The 17,554-nt window shown below is 41.4% G+C and overlaps 1 protein-coding gene across 1 annotated transcript; it reads left to right on the top strand.

The window, feature by feature from the left end:
• Nucleotides 1-78: 78 nt before the first annotated feature.
• On the top strand, nt 79-775 carry LOC127674896 (39S ribosomal protein L55, mitochondrial-like). Its single transcript, XM_052170706.1, has one exon. The coding sequence runs from the start codon at nt 312-314 to the stop codon at nt 693-695; it is 384 nt and encodes a 127-aa protein (XP_052026666.1). The 5' UTR covers nt 79-311; the 3' UTR covers nt 696-775.
• Nucleotides 776-17,554: the final 16,779 nt, after the last annotated feature.

The raw sequence follows: 17,554 nt of genomic DNA, 5'->3' as shown, positions 1-17,554 counted from the left end.
TCCTCTAAAGACCACCAGCATTGCCAGAGTAAATGTGTGTGCTGGGGTATAAAGCAATGTGTGTTTCTTTGCCACTCTTCAAGAAGGAAGCATGCGGCAGGACATCGGGGTTATGGTGGAGGACTATCATCTACAGTGACGGGTTCCCTGCGTGGCCCTGCGTGGCCTGGCCTCAGTTTCCCACCTATCGAGTAAAGTTCTGCACGGTGGGTCTACGAGGTCTCTCCCACGCTAAGGTGGCGGCCGCAGGGCCTACATACATCAGGGCCAGTGACTGTTTCCTCCTGTTGTCACAGTGCTAAGGAAAAACAATGCCTTTGGGCAGTCTGCTTGGCCTGCTGAGGCACTGTGGTATGAGAGCAGCCTTCCCTACACCCCGCCACCTACACACATCCCCTTGGAGAGCTGACTGCAACAGGGCTTCACTCACTCGACTGTGCCGCCAGGCCTCTGCTCGTCTCTTCCCTGTGCTGTTGGTCAAGCAGGACGGCTCTACTATCCATATCCGATACCGGGAGCCACGGCGCATGTTAGCGATGCCCCTAGACCTGGATGCCCTGTCTCCAGAAGAGCGCAAAGCCCGGTTCCGAAAACGTGAGGCTCAGCTCCAGCAGAAGAGGGAAGAAGAGCCAGAGGTATTTGACAGTTTTGACACCGAACAGTATAAACAGTTTTGGACCAAGACCAAGAAGTAACTCTGTCAGGGAGTTCCACCAGGGACATTTTGTAAGGCTGGAGGGCATCTGTCTATTTAGCATACATTCTTGAAGCCACGGCCCCCTGTTATTGTCTTTTGTGTGGAAGCCCTGTCCTGGACCTCACCATTTCTGAGAAGTATGTGCCAGGTCAAAGCCAGACTGAAAGGCTTTGCTTTAGGATCCATTTAGGTCAGACCTGTGGGGTCGATTATTTGTTTGGGCTTTGTTTTTTAAGACATAGTCTCTGCCTAGTCAGTCTAGAACTCAATATGTAAACCAGGCCTGAGCTCCTGAGAGCTGGGATTAAAGGTATGTGCCACCAAAAAAAAAAAAAAAAAAAAAAAAAAGGAAGCATGCGCCAAAATAATTCAAGTATTTTTCAAAGCCTATATATACATACTGAGTTTTCAAAAACACTAAAGGGGAAAGAGTCGATCAAAGATGAGGTGATCCCATCTCAAAAATAACCAAAGATCTCTTTGTACCAACAAGAAATCTTGCTGTTAGGTTACAAAACCAAGACACAAAATAGTGTGCCCACTGTACACTCCTTTATGTTCAAAAACTCAAAACCGGCTCTATAGTTATGTTCGTATATGCTGGTTTACATATTTCAAACTGAGTAATGTTTTTTGGTTTTTTTTTTTTTCTTTTTGGATTTGGTTTTTTTCGAGACAGGGTTTCTCTGTATAGCCCTGGCTGTCCTGGAACTCACTCTGTAGACCAGGCTGGCCTCGGACTCAGAAATCCGCCTGCCTCTGCCTCCCAGAGTGCTGGGATTACAGGTGTGTGCCACCACCGCCCAGTTCAAACTGAGTAATGTAATGAGGATCTACTAAGATGTAAGGACAATGCCCATAGTCTACATTTAGCACTCACACTGATAAACAAGGTCTTCCCTATAAATAACCCTTATTAAACTCACTACACACACACACACACACACACATGCACGCACACGCACACACGGAAGTAGACAGGTGTTAGTTGGGAAACGAAAAGATTAACAAGTAGGCTGTGCACAAGAGAAGGTAATGGTGACTCCAACAAAATCCTTTATATGCAAGGATAGAAATGTTATGATGAACCCCATTCTTAGATGAACTACAAAAAGAGGAAGCAAAGTTAGGTGCAGGAAGAAAGACTGGATGAAGGTGATGAGGGCAGAAGTATGGCAGACAAAAAATGGAACCCTCAAACATCAAAAAAATGAGAATGGAATTTGATACCTCTTACAGTCCTTATTTTTAAACTTTGTACATGGATTATTGAATTCAAAATAAAATTTGGATGTTAAAAAATGTTGGTAAGCAAAAGATAAAAAGAAACAGCAAGAGAAAATGCTTCTTTAAAGACAGGGTTTTATTTTTGATTTTTGAAATGGAACTCAGGTAAGGCCAGGATTCGTTCTCAGAGACAGCTGCAAGAGAATGACCTTTGGCTCCAAACCAAAGACTGGCCCTGGGGCCCAGAGAGGAAGATGCTTGCTTAGTGAGCAATGGAACAATGGAGTCCAGGAAGAACTAACCTGATAAATGGATAAGAAGTGAGCAGTAAACAGCAAGATATCCAGTCTCCAGTCGGCTAACACAACTTTTGTTGTTGCTTCTTTATAGCTCACAGGAATGATTCCTGCTTCTGCCCATGCTGCTACACTTCACAAGGGTGCTTTTAATCTTGTCAAAAAGTCTCTACAAGTTTCTTTATTCACACCCTTTCTCTGTCATGTTTCATAGTGTATCAGTCCCTTATTGTTTTTAATTTTTAATTTTATTTTGTGTATGTGTGTATGTATGCAAGTATTCTCATGCCTGGTGCCTGCACAGGTCAGAGGAGGGCGTTAGGTCCCCTGAACTGCTGTTACAGATGGTTGTGAGCCACCATATGGACATTAGGAACTGAATCCAGATCTTCTGGAAGAGCAACAAGCCCTCTTAACCACTGAGCCATCTCTCCAGGTCCCTTCCTATTATTCTCTAAAATGTCTCCCTTGATTAAGTCCTTACATGGATAACTGTCTTTTTCACCAAGTACTTTGATAGACTCAAATTTTCCAGCTTTAGGACTTTGTCTCTTTGTTTAGATCTTCTAGATTTCCTTTATCCCTCTCCACCTCATCTGTAATCATGGTAGAAGATTTACTCATATCTACGTGAGTACTCATGTCTACGTGAGTCAGTACTTGTCTACTTTGAACACTTTGGAGCCCAGGTTGGAAGACCATGAGTTCAAGGATACTGTGGGCTATATAATGAGACCCTACCTCAAAATAAACACATGAATGATAAAAGAGTCTAACTCCTCTACCTTCATCTCTATGGTTTTATTCTATGCATTTTTTTTGTGTGTGACAGGATCTCACTTTGCAGGCCTAGCAGGCCTGGGATTCACTATGTGGATGAGGCTAGTGACACACAGAGATCAACCTACTGAGGTTAAAGGTGAGCACCACCATGCTTGGCTAATCTAGATATTATTTTGAGACAACACAATTTAATTCCAAAAGTTTAGCAAGGAGGGCTAGAGAGATGGCTCAGCGGGTAAGAGCACTGACTGCTCTTCCAAAGGTTCAAATCCCAGCAACCACATGGTGGCTCACAACCATCCATAATGAGATCTGACGCCCTCTTCTGGTGTGTTGGAAGACAGCTACAGTATACTTACATACAATAATAATAAATAAATCCTTTAAAAAACGTTTAGCAAGCCCTCATTGCTATATCTAAACTGGGAAATGACCATTATTTGTATCTAACTAGTTATATAAAGCTCCATTTTTCTTTTGATAAAAGGTACTAGAATACAAACAGGTAAGGAGAAAATTATTAAGTATATGTTCTCAAACACAATCAAAATGCCATATTAGGACTTTTCCTGGGAGCAGGAAGAACAGAAAAGATGAAACTGTTGGGAAAATAAGGGTAATATTTCACTTGTGGTCATGTTTTTTGTTCTAAGTCAATGCAAGATCTTGCAAAGGAGAGAATTCCTGAGGCAGGAGATTAAATCTGGAGATTCTGGTTCAGATTCCAATGGAGGCTTTGAAAACTGGTTACATCAGTACAGCCAGAAAGTCACGCTGGAGTTGACATCATGTTAGGACTCCATTCCTTTAAAATGTCAACTTTTTAAGCCAGGTTTGGTATGTCAAAATATATCCAAGTAGTAAATGGACCATGAGAAGCTGAGGTGTGTAAGGGATGGCTGTGGCTCTTCTGTTCTTTCCTTGAGGTCCATAAACCTTCTTACAGCTTCAAAGACCCTACCAAGCATGGCTGGCTGTTCATCTGATTGCATTTTCTCCATGCCAACTTCCTGCTCAATGTGTGCCTTTAAATAGTAACTGAATTTAACAGTCCTCCCGGCCTTCTATGTACTGAACTGAAAGGATCACTTCCGTCCTTGCATGTGCTCTGCTCTTACCATCCACAGGTGACATGCAGTCTTCTAAGTTCCATTGTTCACATTTTAGAACTACTTGAGTGGTTTTGTACTGCTAAGCAGCTCTTAACTAGCCTGGTTTGGGAAATGTTTCTTTCAGACATGTTTTCCTTTTGAACATTCAACCTCAAAACCCCGATGGGCGCTACTGACCCCGTAGTGACTTCATCAGCCTCCTAACTAGGCTTCTTACTCCTCACTTCCTCTGTCGTCTCCTTCACTGACAGTAAAGGCACAGTAGAAAAGAGCAGAGCTCTGGGGCTTGTTAGCTATAGTCTTAGATCAGCTTGTGACACTTCTATTTTGTAACTCTTAAAGACTAAAACCATCAAAAATGGAAAAGCAACCTGGGAATATAACTCATGGGTAGGCTACATGCTTAGTAATCCAAGGATTCTGGGTTCAGTCCTCAGCAGAGAGAAGACGGTGGAGGGATGTAAAAGATAGATGAGCAGCACCTCTGTCCCAAGTACCCACACCCCCAAAGTGAACAGAGGCTTTTCCATAGTTATTACTGTAGGCCATGGTGTTAACAGATAATTGCTTCAACAAATCAATCCTCTGCTTTAGACTTTAGACTTCCGGACTATTAAATCAGAGACAATCAGTGAAAAAATAAGATTTTTGCTTGTGTTCTTTTCTGTGTCAAGAATTCCTGTTCCCACTCCCTTTGTAGATACTCAAATTCTGCCCAGCATTCAGTACAAGCCCAAACTGTCTTTGTATCAGGAAACCACTAATCCCTGATTTTTTTCCCACACTACTCATGTCAGAGTTGTCATATACAGACATCCATACACACACACACACACACACACACAAGGTGGAGAAGCCTCGGATGTGGGAATGACACACTTCCTGCTACATACCACTATGAAAAATCTCTGTCACCTAAACAATATCTTCAATTTCCTCATCTCCAAAATGAGGATTCTGGCCCGTTTGGCAGTTATTTTGAGGCAATCTACAAAATAAAGTAAAAATGTTAGCCTTTGCTCTGAAAAGAGAGAAAAACATGTTTTTCCAAAGTGACACAAAGCTCTCTCTGGCCCTACCCTAAGACCTCTGTACAGACCCCCCTCCAGGCTCAGGCCGCCTGAAACTGCCTGAAGCTGGATGAATGCAAATACAGCCTTGTTTGAGGAGGCTTCTTAGACACGTCTACCTCTGAATCAGTAACTCATTGAGTCGCTCCCATGAGCCACCAGTGTGGAAGTTAACTAGGAAGGTAGGGAAAATTATTAAGCAGGGTTCCGGGAACAGCTCAAAACCTTAAGTTAGACAACCCAGAATCTGCCTGGTATCTGGAAAGTCCTAAGCCTTTCTATCTTGTCTTATCTTCACTGTGGCTTTGTGCCTGCTGGTGGAGTAGCTCCCACGCCTCTAAATCCCGGAACTACATTCCAAGCAGAAAGACTAGAGCGGGTGAACAGTAAAAGCAAGTGAATGCTGTCTCTTTTCATCAAGCTCTGGCAAATGAGCTAAGTCTACTGAGCTAGGTTACACAGCTATCACAGCTTCAAGGGAACCAAGGAGACAATTGCACTAAGTACAATGTTGTCTTGGAAAACTGAGATTCTGACAGAAAAGATGAAAAGAATGGATAGTGGGTAAGCAAATATCACTATTTGTCACATGAATCTGAGCAGCTGCTTAGACAACATCAAGCAGCTGGCTCTGAAGCCAGTGTCCGGGCTGGAGAGCACCCCACCCTCACATGTGCGTTCTCTCCCCCTTGTTTGCTCTCCGATATCCACACTGGGTCAACAAACACTTCAAGAGGATCCTTGGTCTCTGACCCTACACCTGGCTACCTCCATCAGACAAAGCAGGGCCTTGGGTCAAACATTAAGTAAGAAACACAAAGAATTCATTGCTTTGCTTTGTGTATAGTTATAGACAAGTTCTTCCCAAATTACAGTAATTAAATAAAATGCAAAATTAGAAAAATTTGCTACCTGGATATATCTTTGTTTTAAACTTATTTATTATTTATCTTATATATGAGTACACTGTCCCTGTCTTCAGACACACCAGGAGAGGGCATCTGATTTCATTACAGAAGGTTGTGAGCCACCATGTGGTTGCTGGGATTTGAACTCAACTGCTGAGCCATCTCTCTAGCCCCTGGTTGTACCTTTTAAAAACCTTACTCATGGTGCTTGAGCTTAGAGGCCTTGCTTTTGTGTATTTGTGTGTGTGTGTGTGTGTGTTAAAGAAAGCAAAATGTTAAGGCAACAATAACAAATCCCTGAAGGTAATGCCTCCCTTTACCTCAAAAATACATGTAATACTTTTTAAACGTTGCATTGGTCTCTTCTCTTGAAACTTTTGAAGTGTGTAGTTTATCTTTTTTCTATTACACTAGAGAATTTTTTAAAATAAATGAACAAAATAATGAGTCTCCCTATGGCACTGTTGCACGTGCCCTTTTGTTCCCTGCCCCCACCCCACTATGGGCCCTCCTCCCTCTCCCAAACCCCCTCTTGCCAGAAAACTTAAATCACAACATTTTATAGGTAATTATACTATTTTTCTGATATCTTGTTCTCTTTTATTCCCTACTGTCTCTTTCCAATTTTGGTTTATATGTTTAGCTCTATTCAGTGCATATTTGTTGTTCATATTAAGTGATTTTTTGAAAGGGATTAACTTTGTGTAATATATGAATTTTTAAAAAACTGTTAAAATGAGAAGAACGAGATTTAAGACCATTTCTGAAATTAACCCACAAGTTCCTTCAGGGAAAGAGAGAAATGAAGATACTTGGATCATGTGTCCCAGTAAAGTCAAACTTCTCCAAGAAATTTCTGGAGAATGTAAGGAAACAAAAATATTGCTATTGTAATTTTTTTAAGGCCCCGGGTTTTTTTAAATCCTGTCCAGTACGCAGGATTTATGAACAGACTTGGATAATCCATACATAGAAGGTGGCTGGGAGCAAATTTCACGGCTTCTGTCCCATAAGGCTTTGGTGCTTCTATCTTCAGAAAGCTGACTACAGAGCCTGGTGAGAACCCGCTTAGATGATGGTTCCCAAGAGGAAGAAGTCTTTCCAAAGCCGGACACAGCACAGTTTACTTCAAATATGGACAAGGATGGTTTGTCTCTAAAGTTGACCATTCTCTGGAATTCTTTTTGAAAGAATCTCTTTGATTTATAAAAAATACAGTCTAAAGAAAGCTTGGGGAAAATAATTTTTAAAATGCATGTAGATCTGGATTTGCAAAACAAAAGCAAAGTGAGTGATTGCATTAGTGAGGATTCCACTAGAGAAAGAAACTCCTTTGTATACACACATACGCAGAGAGACAGTGTGGGTTGGGGTAGCCATTCTGGAGGTTGGCGAGGCAACTCTGAAGTTTGCTATCTTTAGGGCAAGCCATCAGAATCCTTCACTGGAAGCTCAGTTCTGCTAAAAGGCCTCCAGCTGACTGAATTATTATCTAGAATAATCTTCCTTTAAAATCCCTTACTGATTACAGATTTGAATCACGTCTATAAAACTCTTTCATAGGATCACTTAGATTAATATCTAATTGAATAACCTGGGACTGTGACCTAACTGTGCTAAGATCCACAATTAACCACTGCAATGAAATTTAGTGCTTCTTTTAAATCCCATTAGTGAACAATTCATTCCTTGTGAAAATAAATCACAAGCCCAAACAGGCTTCCAAGGAAAGAGAGAGAGCTGATACTGCCAGTACAGCATCGGTTTCAATATATCCTTGGTCTAGTTCACTAACCACATGGAAGAGAAAACCATAGTGACTAATACTATCTCCTGGGGTATGCTAAACTGCTTGCCATTAACTGATAATGAAAATGTATTCTTCAATTGAAGTGAATACCTAAAAAGGAAGGATTTCAGGAATAACTGCCTTTCTTTCAGAAATTATTTTCTCATGCCACACATGTTAAAAAAGCATGAGACTGGCTTAGTTGGTTCTTTCTCCTTTTCCTGAGATTTCTCCTAGAGATTATGAGTACTGTAAAATATGAACACTTACCTTAAGTTGAAAGCCCCTTTATTTTGAAGTGTTGGGTAAGTTGTTTTTTCTCTAGGCTCCTTTGTTTACCTGTAAAATGTAAATAATTATTACTATCATGAGGGCTTGGGAAGAATTGGGTGAGGAAATGTAAGTTAAATACATACACTCTACAAATAACGTTTTGATCCCTTTCCATGAATATAGCCTTCATAGGAAGTCTTGTGAGTTAAAAGTTCTCTCCAGCTGAGTATGGCAATATATATCCATAATCCTAACACCCTGAAGAAAGAGGCAGGACTGTCATGAGTTGAAAGTCATCTGGGCTACATAGGGAGACCGTGCATTAAAAACCAGTGGCTGGGAATGTAGTCAGTCGTACAGCACCTTTCTAGTACATGTACGGCTGAGTTTTATTACCAGTACTCACATACATACACACACACACACATACACACAAACATCATCATCATCACCACAACTACCACCATCACCACCACCACCACCAGCCAAAGCAGCAAAGAACCAAGTAAGATCTCTAGTTCTCATTAATTTATCATATCAACTATAAAATTCTCAGTGCAGCCAGACTCAGAAAGACAAATATGTTTTTTTCTTATATGCAGAATTTAGGTGTGTGTGTGTGTGAGTGTGTGTTAGTGTGTAAGAAAGAAATATGGGGAGGAAAAGTGAGTATGTGTGTTTCTGTGTGTAACATGAATGCAGAAGCAGGATTATATAAGAGGAGAAAGGGGACCAGTTTGGAAGAGGGACAGGGGTAGGTCATACAGGCATGAATATGAGTGAGATACAGTGATACTTGTGTATGAAAATGTCACTCATTGTTTTGAATGATAAATAAAATTTGAAAACAATTTTCTTAGGTTTGTTTATCGTATGTGTGCATACACGCCACCATGCACACGCTGAGGTTAAAGGGCAACTGGAAAGAGTTGGTTTTCTCCTTCTACCATGTTGGTTCTAGGGCTTGAACTCGGGCCATCAAGCTTGGTGGCATGTGCTTGTAAGTACTGGGCCACCTCCCTAGCCTCCAACTTTTTTTAAATTTATTTTTTACTTACTCACTTTATTTTCCACTCACTGCCCCTGTCCCAGTCACTTCCTCCCACAGGCCTTCCCCCATCCCCCCTCCTCCTATGAGCAGGCAGGGACCTCCTTGACTATCCCCCCAATCCTGGCACATCAAGGCTCTGCAGGGCTAGGTACATCCTCTCCCACTGAGGCCAGACAAGGCAGCCCAGTTAGAACAAAACACATCCTACAGACATACAGACAGGCAACAACTTTAGGGAGAGCCCCTGCTCCAGTTGTTCCGGACCCCCATGAAGACCTAGCTGCACATCTGCTGCATATGTGCTGGGGGCCTGGGTCCAGCCCATGTATGTTCTTTGGTTGATGGTTCAGTCTCTGAGAGCCCCAAGGGTCCACGTCAGTTGACTCTTGGTCTTCCTGTGGAGTTCCTGTCCCCTTAGGGCCTGCAGTCCTTCCTCCAGTTTTCCCAAGCTCCACCCACTGTTTGGCTGTAGGTGTCTGTGTCTGTCTGAATCAGCTGCTGGGTGGAACCTCTCACAGGACAGCCATGCTAGACTCTTGTCTACAAGCACAACAGAGTATCATTAATAGTGTCAGGGATTGTGCTTGCCCATGGGATGGGTCTGTAGTTGGGCCTGTTATTGTTTGACTGATCCTTCAGCCTCTGCTCCATCCCCACCACTTTTTCCTTAATAAAAATGAAATCAAGCAAAATGATACTACCACCACCAACAAAAGCTTCTTACTGGCTGGATCGTTTGTATTTTCTTCTGTGTATAGTGTGTTAGTTTTTTAATCAATCACAAAATAAAGATGGAAGATTTACTTCATCTCCCGGTTTCAGAGGTTCCAGTGCACAGACCTGTGGCTCTGTTGCCTCAACACATGGAGTAGCACATCATGGTGAGGAGAGCTTGTAGTCTGGACAAATCACCTCATAGTACAAAGTGGGCAAAGAGTCACAAGATACATGCCCCTAGTGACCAACTTCCTTGAAGTTCCTAGCAACCCCCCAAATAGTGCCATGAAACAGAGAGCAAACTTTCAAACCATGAGCCTGTGGGGAGATTTCATTTTGAAACTTGAACACAGAAAGGCCATTTTTACACAATGTCTTCTCAACCTTGAGTGTAGATAAAGGTGTGTACTTACAGTTGCTTTTTTTATTTGAAGAATTGGAGATTTTCCTATTTTTTTAATCTAAAAAAGTTCTTGTAAGTCATGGTAGTAATTCTGGACAAATGTAAAGTGTCATTAGGTTTCACAAGCGTGAAATAATATTTTACTGAGCAGAAATGAAGCATAATTTAAAGGCTTTCCAGAATCACACTCGTGTGGCTTGCCACACACACTGATTGGTTTTGCTTTACTAATTGTTAAGAATAAATCGAGGTGTACCTTCCCTCGAAAACATAAGAGCTAAATCTACAAACCTCTTCATTTCTTACTCCCCATTAGTAAGTACCATTCTCACTTTGGCCAGTGCCCTTTGTATGCGGATCTATGTACACAGTGCAGTTCCCAGGCAGAGGAATCCATGTGGAAGGCAGGTATTTACTTGTCCAAGGAAAATGCTGCCTGCTACAGATTTTTATCATGTCAGGTTTGTGGTGCGATGGTCAAGAAAAATAAGAGCAGAAAAAGGACAGGGGAGCTTTGCAAAGAAAGACCATTTAATCCTCTCTACTTCCTTGTCCTTTCACTTAGGATCCTCTGAGCTTATTCATGGCAAGTTAGACCACTGAAAACAGCCTAAGCAGTTTCAAGATCTTGCACCCTGTTTCATCAAGTAGCCACTAGCTACTAGTGGTTCAAGAAGTATAGATAAACAATCCCTTATGCCTCTGAAAGGAAAAAAAATCTGTCTTGGAAGTGCAAATTGAAGTCATTACCCTCACTGTCAAATTCTGACACTGTCAATTTCTAAAACACAAAAATTGAGGCATTTACTTATTTTAAAATATGAGATTGAGCTAGGGGGCACCCATTTATAATCTCAGCACCCAGGAAATCAAGACAGGAGGACTGCTGTGAGTTTGAGGTTAGCATAGGTTACATACTGAATTTCAGGATATCCTAGGCTACAACGTGAGTGTCTTTTAATAAAATAACAACAAAAGAGAGCTGGAGATATATAGTTCAGTGGCAGAAATATTTGCTTAGTATGTGTAAGGGCCTAGATTCAGTCCTTAGCACTACAAAACTTGCTTTATGTTTCAGACAAGATAGTAGCTAGTCAACTCTCCTTGTTGTTCCCTTGTGCGCATAACTAAAATTCCTGAGAAACTACGCAAAGGTTAAAGGGGACTCTGCAGGGTAGAAAGCAGAAAGTCACCTTGACAGGGGCCTTAGAGTCTGAAGGACCTACAGCACTTGGGTGAGCTCTTCGGCTTTTCCTTTTATCTTCCACATAGTTGAGAATGGGTACTAAAGAGGCCTATAATCCAGAACCTCCATTAAAGCAAAACAAACTGAAGAAAAACCTGTTCTTTGTGGCCAAAGCACTGGGAAGGGAGAAAAATCTAACCCAGTGGGGGGAAAAAAACTCTTCACCGGCAACATCAGTAGTGAAACCCAAGCCTAGAGCCCTGAGGTCAACAGGGCCCAGGTAGGGGCTAGAGATTATCATCTTGCTTTGGTGGCCCAAGACTGCTGAAGGCAAAGCACTCCTCCCTTCAGAGAACACCAGCTGAGACTGAGCAGGAGCCCCAAAGGCACCTGGGAGCTTGGGGAAGTAACTTTCTCCCCAGTGCTGGTTGGCAGGATCAGCTAAGAGGCAGCAGGAGCTCCAATCCTCCAACTGCACCAGGCAGCTGGCAGAGGCGTGCTCTGCCCAGCTGGCAGCTTTGGTGGATACCCAGCTAGTAGCAGAGACCTCCGCCCCCACTCCGCCACAGCAGCAGGGAAAACAGAGCTCGCACTTCATGTTTGTGGCCCACGCAGTGGTAGAGCACAGCACTAGCAGACACCTTCCAATTCCCAAGCCCACTGGCACCTTCAGGGGACCAAGTGAGTTTCGGATCCCTCCACACCCACCACATGACACGCTGCTGAGAGGCACTTTTTTCTGTTTTGCTAGTGGCATCAGCAGAGAGCTCATGAGGAGTCAGGACATCTGCCACTCCCCTCCTACCACCAGGCACCAGCAGAGGATGCAGACAGGTGCTCCCCCTCCCAGCTGCTGCTGTTTCCAAGCCAGTGGAGACTGAGTGAGGAGTCTGGACTTTCACCCTGTCTGCCAGTGGCAGCTGGTGCCCCACACCCTCCCAATTAGAGTAAAGGAAAGATCTCAGCGAGCAGAGAACTGGAGAAAGGGATTCTTTAAATCTGCACAGAAAGTACTTGGAAGGCACCTGCCTGGCCCAAATATGATCCCTGCCCAGATCATCGCACCTGCAAGTCCTGAGCGGACCTAGCAGTGTGGCATGTCGTGATTCAGGCTTTCAAGGTGGTTTCTGAATAAAACACAGAGCAGACCACAATGGAACTGTCAGGGCCCTAAAATTTAAATTGTCACTGGAACCGAAGCCCACAGGTTTAGGCCAGGAAAGCACAAAAATACCCACACCAAGACATAGCATAACAAAACTCTTAAAACCAAAGACAAAGTGCGGGGGAGGGGGCTCTTGAAAGCAGTTAGAGAGAAAAATTAAGCATTACCTATAAAGGAACGCTGATTTGTTGATTTAAATGATAGCAGATTTCTCAGCTAAAACCAGAAAGGCCAGAAGGAAGTGATAAACTTTTCAATGAAGAAAGAAAAGAATTGGTAACTCTGAATTCCATGTTCAACTTCCAGTAAAGTGTAGAAAATATTGAAGGATATTTCATGGGAAATATCCTTCAGGAGTGAAAGATGACAGAAAATGTATAAAACTTTCGCTAGCAGTGTACCATTAATAAATGGTTAAAGAAAGCTCTCCAAGCAAAAAGGAAACGATATAGGAAAGAGTCTTGGAACTTTAAAAAGGAAGGGAAACAATGAATGGCACAGGTAACAGTCAGAATAAATCTAATATACGACCCTATTCCTTGTATGCTTTTCTATCCAAAATCAAGCAGCAAATATACCACCTGATAGTAGGGTCAATCTATATAGAAGACATAAATAAGAGAATTCTATTTCAAAAGGAGAAGGAGAAAAGAAATACTAAGCAAAACCAAGATCTTCCAAGGAAGTGTAGTGGTTCACATCTATTATCCCAGAACTTGGAAGGCAGAGGCAGAGGGACTGCTACAACTTTGAGGACAGGCAGAACTACACAGTGAAACTAGTCTCAAAGAATATGAAATAAATTTTCTACACTTTACTAGAAGTTGTAAAATGTTGAAAATGATAACCTGAAATATGTTATACATATATTTTAATACCTAGAAAAACATGCAAAATGAAATTTTAAATTGTATTTGGGCAACCCACAATAAGACAAGACAAGGAAGAGAAAGGAATAAGAATCAAAGAAATAAAAAAGCAGATAATAATAGTGATTAAGTTGAATTTTCTAAATAAATAAAGAGATCCACAAAAATGGGTTCTTTCTTTCTTTCTTTCTTTCTTTTTGTTTTTTGTTTTTTGTTTTTCAAGATAGGGTTTCTCTGTGTAGCCCTGGCTGTCCTGGAACTCACTCTGTACACCAGGCTGGCTTTGAACTCAGAAATCTGCCTGCCTCTGCCTCCCAGAGTGCTGGGATTATAGGCATGTGCCGCCACCACCACCACCGCCCGACTACAAAATGGGGTTTAAAAATTACTATTATTCTATCTACAAGAAACCTATTTCAAATATAATAACATAAGTAGGAAAAATAAAAAGAGGGGGAAATCATACAAAGGTTTAAGTCCTAAAAGCGAGAGCAGCTATATATTAATATAAAATAGAGTTCAGAGAAAATAAGATTACTATGGATGAAGAGGAATATCATACAAGGATAAATTAATCAAATCCTTCATATGGCCCAGAAATCCTAAATAGAACAATAAACAGCTTACTGCTGAGCCAATTCTCTAGCCCCCTTATAGTCTAGTAAAGTAAAAGTTTACTTGATTTATTTGAGACCTCTTCTCTTTTGTTTCAATATAAACATTTACTGCTGTAGCTATACCAACATGAGAATTTACAGCGGTTAAGAGCACTAACTGCGCCGGGCGGTGGTGGCTCACGCCTGTAATCCCAGCACTCTGGGAGGCAGAGGCAGGCAGATTTCTGAGTTCAAGGCCAGCCTGGTCTACCGAGTGAGTTCCAGGACAGCCAGGGCTATACAGAGAAACCCTGTCTCGAAAAAACCAAATCCAAAAACAAAAACAAAAAAAGAGCACTAACTGCTCTTTTAAAGGTCCTGAGTTCAAATCCCAGCAACCACATGGTGGCTCACAACCATCTGTAATGAGATCTGATGCCCTCTTCTGGTGTGTGTCTGAAAACAGCTACAGTGTACTTACATATAATAAATAAATAAATCTTAACAAAAAAACAAAACAAAACAAAAAACCCCAAATGGACAGACAAACAAAAACCCATAAAAAAAGAGAGAGAGAAACTATAAGGTCTACTAAGTTGGCTCAGTAAGTAAAGGTGCTTGCTGATAACCCTGAGGATCTGAGTTCAATCCCTTGGATCAATAGAGTAGAAGGGGATCACTGACTCTGGCAAATTGTCCTATGACCTCAATATACAAGTTGTGGCACATGCATGTGTGTTTTCAGGTGTACACACACTAAATGAGTGAATGAATGAGTTAATGAATAAATAATCCACTATTTTTTTTAAATTACAACCACTAAATAAAAAGAGGCTGTGAGTTTAAAAGTGAGTGAGGGCATGGGGAATGTAGGAGGGTTTTGAGGGAGAAAAAGCAAAGGGAAAAATGATATAATTATAATCTGAACAATTTTTCAAAAAATTTAAAAATATTGACCAAGACAAAGAGAGAGAGAAGATAACAGTCACTAACATCACAAACTTAACAAGGGATCTTACTATAGCCCTTATAGGTAGAGGAAATAGAGGAATGTTATGCATATAAATGTGACAATTTAGAAGAAATAGATTTTGAAAACCACAAACTACCAAATCTCACCTAATTTGAGTATTCACTACCTACATAGCCCAATAGCTATTTTTAAAAATGGATTTGAAATGTTAAAGTTCTCCAAAAACAAAAGCTGTGGGCCTGCTGGGTTTCAGTGGATAATGCTACCAAACACGTAAAGAACGCAATCTATTCTAGAATAACAAAGAAAAGGGAACACATTTGTGTCAAGGGTTCTCCAACTCATTCCCATGCTTGATGACTCAGCACAAGGACTCATACAATGCTGCAGAGAGTCATGCTTCTGGCTATGATTCATTACAGCTCAAGAATACAGAACAAAACTAGCAAAGGATGAAGTCCAGAGGAAACTAGGCCCGGGCTTCCTGGAATCCCCTCCCAGTAGAGAGCCAAGGAACAAAGTCGGGACATGTGTGAAATGTTGTCTACAAGGGAAGATGTTCGAAACTCAGTTCCTGAGGCAACACTGAGGGTTGGTCATGTAGGTACTTCCTGCAAAGCACTTAAAATTCTAGCTCCCAATAGGAAAGCAGTTCACCATAAAGCATATGGTTTAGACAGTTTAGGCACAGTGAACACGTTGTTTAGTCCTGGAAATGGTAAAATGGTAGGAACCTTTCCCTAACCCAAGTTCCAAATGCTATGCAAGGATTCACCTTGCAATTGAGCTTTATAAAACAGTCAGGCTTGAGTGTGTGTTCTGGGACACACATTTATGCAGACAGATTTTGCACTGTAGACCAGAAATACCAGTGCTGGAAATGGTAAGGACATTCCTAAAACCAAAGTTCCTAGATTCCCACTAAAGCCCTGATACTTCCTTTTTTCCCCAAAACTTCCTGTCTCATTTTATGAGACCAGCATTTTTCTAATACCAAAATTAGACAAGGACAATACCCATTCCCTTCCAAACTGACAAACCTTGCCTAATCTGACAAGAACTTGGACACAAAAATCTACTGCAAATTATTAGTAACATAGAATCTAGAACCCAGAAACGTATACAGATTATCTTACAATAGCCAGGAGTGGTTTTTTTCAAATGTATAAGGTTGGTTCAAACAAAAGCTTAAACAAGTCAGACCTACTGGGTGTGAGGACTGGGGCGATGACTCAGCAGATAAGTTGTTTGCTACCAAACCTGACTGAGTTTGATCCCATGATTCCCCAAATGAGGGAAGTAGAAAACCGACTCCTGTAAGTTGTCTTTTGAGTTTCTGAGTCTCTACATATGTGCACACTTGTCCCTCCCTCCAAAATAAATAAATAATTTTAAAGATATTTACGCACTGTAAATAACTTTAAAAATATTTATGTACATGTGTGTGTGTGTTTTGTGTGTGTGTATGTGTGTGTGTGTGTGTGTGTGTGTGTGAGAGAGAGAGAGAGAGAGAGAGAGAGAGAGAGAGAGAGAGAGAGACTTTCTATGTAGCTCTGGTTGTCCTGAAACCCTCGATGTAGACCTGACTCACAGAAATCTGCCTGCTTCTGCATCCTAAGTTCTGGGCTTAAAGGCATGCACCTCTATACCCAGCTCTGAATTTAAAAAATAAAAGTAAACAGAGCTGAGAAGCTGGCTCTGTAGAGAAAATACTCACTGTGTAAGCATGAGGACGACAATTAGATCCTTAGGACCCATGTAAAGAGCTGGGCAGGCGTGGTCCATCTGGGATCTCATCACTGGGAAGACTTGAGACAGGAAGTCTTCAAGGCAAGGTGACTACTTTTACTAGCCAAAATTGGCAAGCACATTCAGAGACCCTGCCTCAGTAAATAAAGTAGAGAACAATCAAATAAGACACTTGATATCAATCTTTGGCTTCCACGCAGGGACATGTTCATTCCCTACATGTACACCCACACACATGCAAAAAGACATACTACATGCATACACACCACATACATATATGCAAAATACTGAAAAAAAAACCTTTCAGATAAAATGTCAGGCATGTTATATACCTTATGCATGGACAGGATGATGACAGGTTTGGGACTGCCCTAGGCTACATAGTGATTGTCTCAAAAAACAAAAAACAAAAAACAAAAAAAACAAAACAAAACCACAAGCCAATAAAAAAAACCTAAACAAAAAATTATCTCAGTATTCAATTAATCAATCTACCATATCCATCAACCTAATGAAGAAAAATCATATGCTCATATTATACTTAACACAATTCAGCATTCATCTATAGTAAAAAAAAAAATCTAGGGCTTGGGGATTTAGCTCAGTGGTAGAGCACTTGCCTAGCAAGCACAAGGCCCTGGGTTTGGTCCTCAGCTCCAGGGGGAAAAATCTAAACAAATTATGAATGCC

The sequence above is a fragment of the Apodemus sylvaticus genome, chromosome X (assembly GCF_947179515.1).
Source record: "Apodemus sylvaticus chromosome X, mApoSyl1.1, whole genome shotgun sequence".
Lineage (NCBI taxonomy): Eukaryota > Metazoa > Chordata > Mammalia > Rodentia > Muridae > Apodemus > Apodemus sylvaticus.
This window is presented reverse-complemented; position numbering and strand designations above follow the sequence as displayed.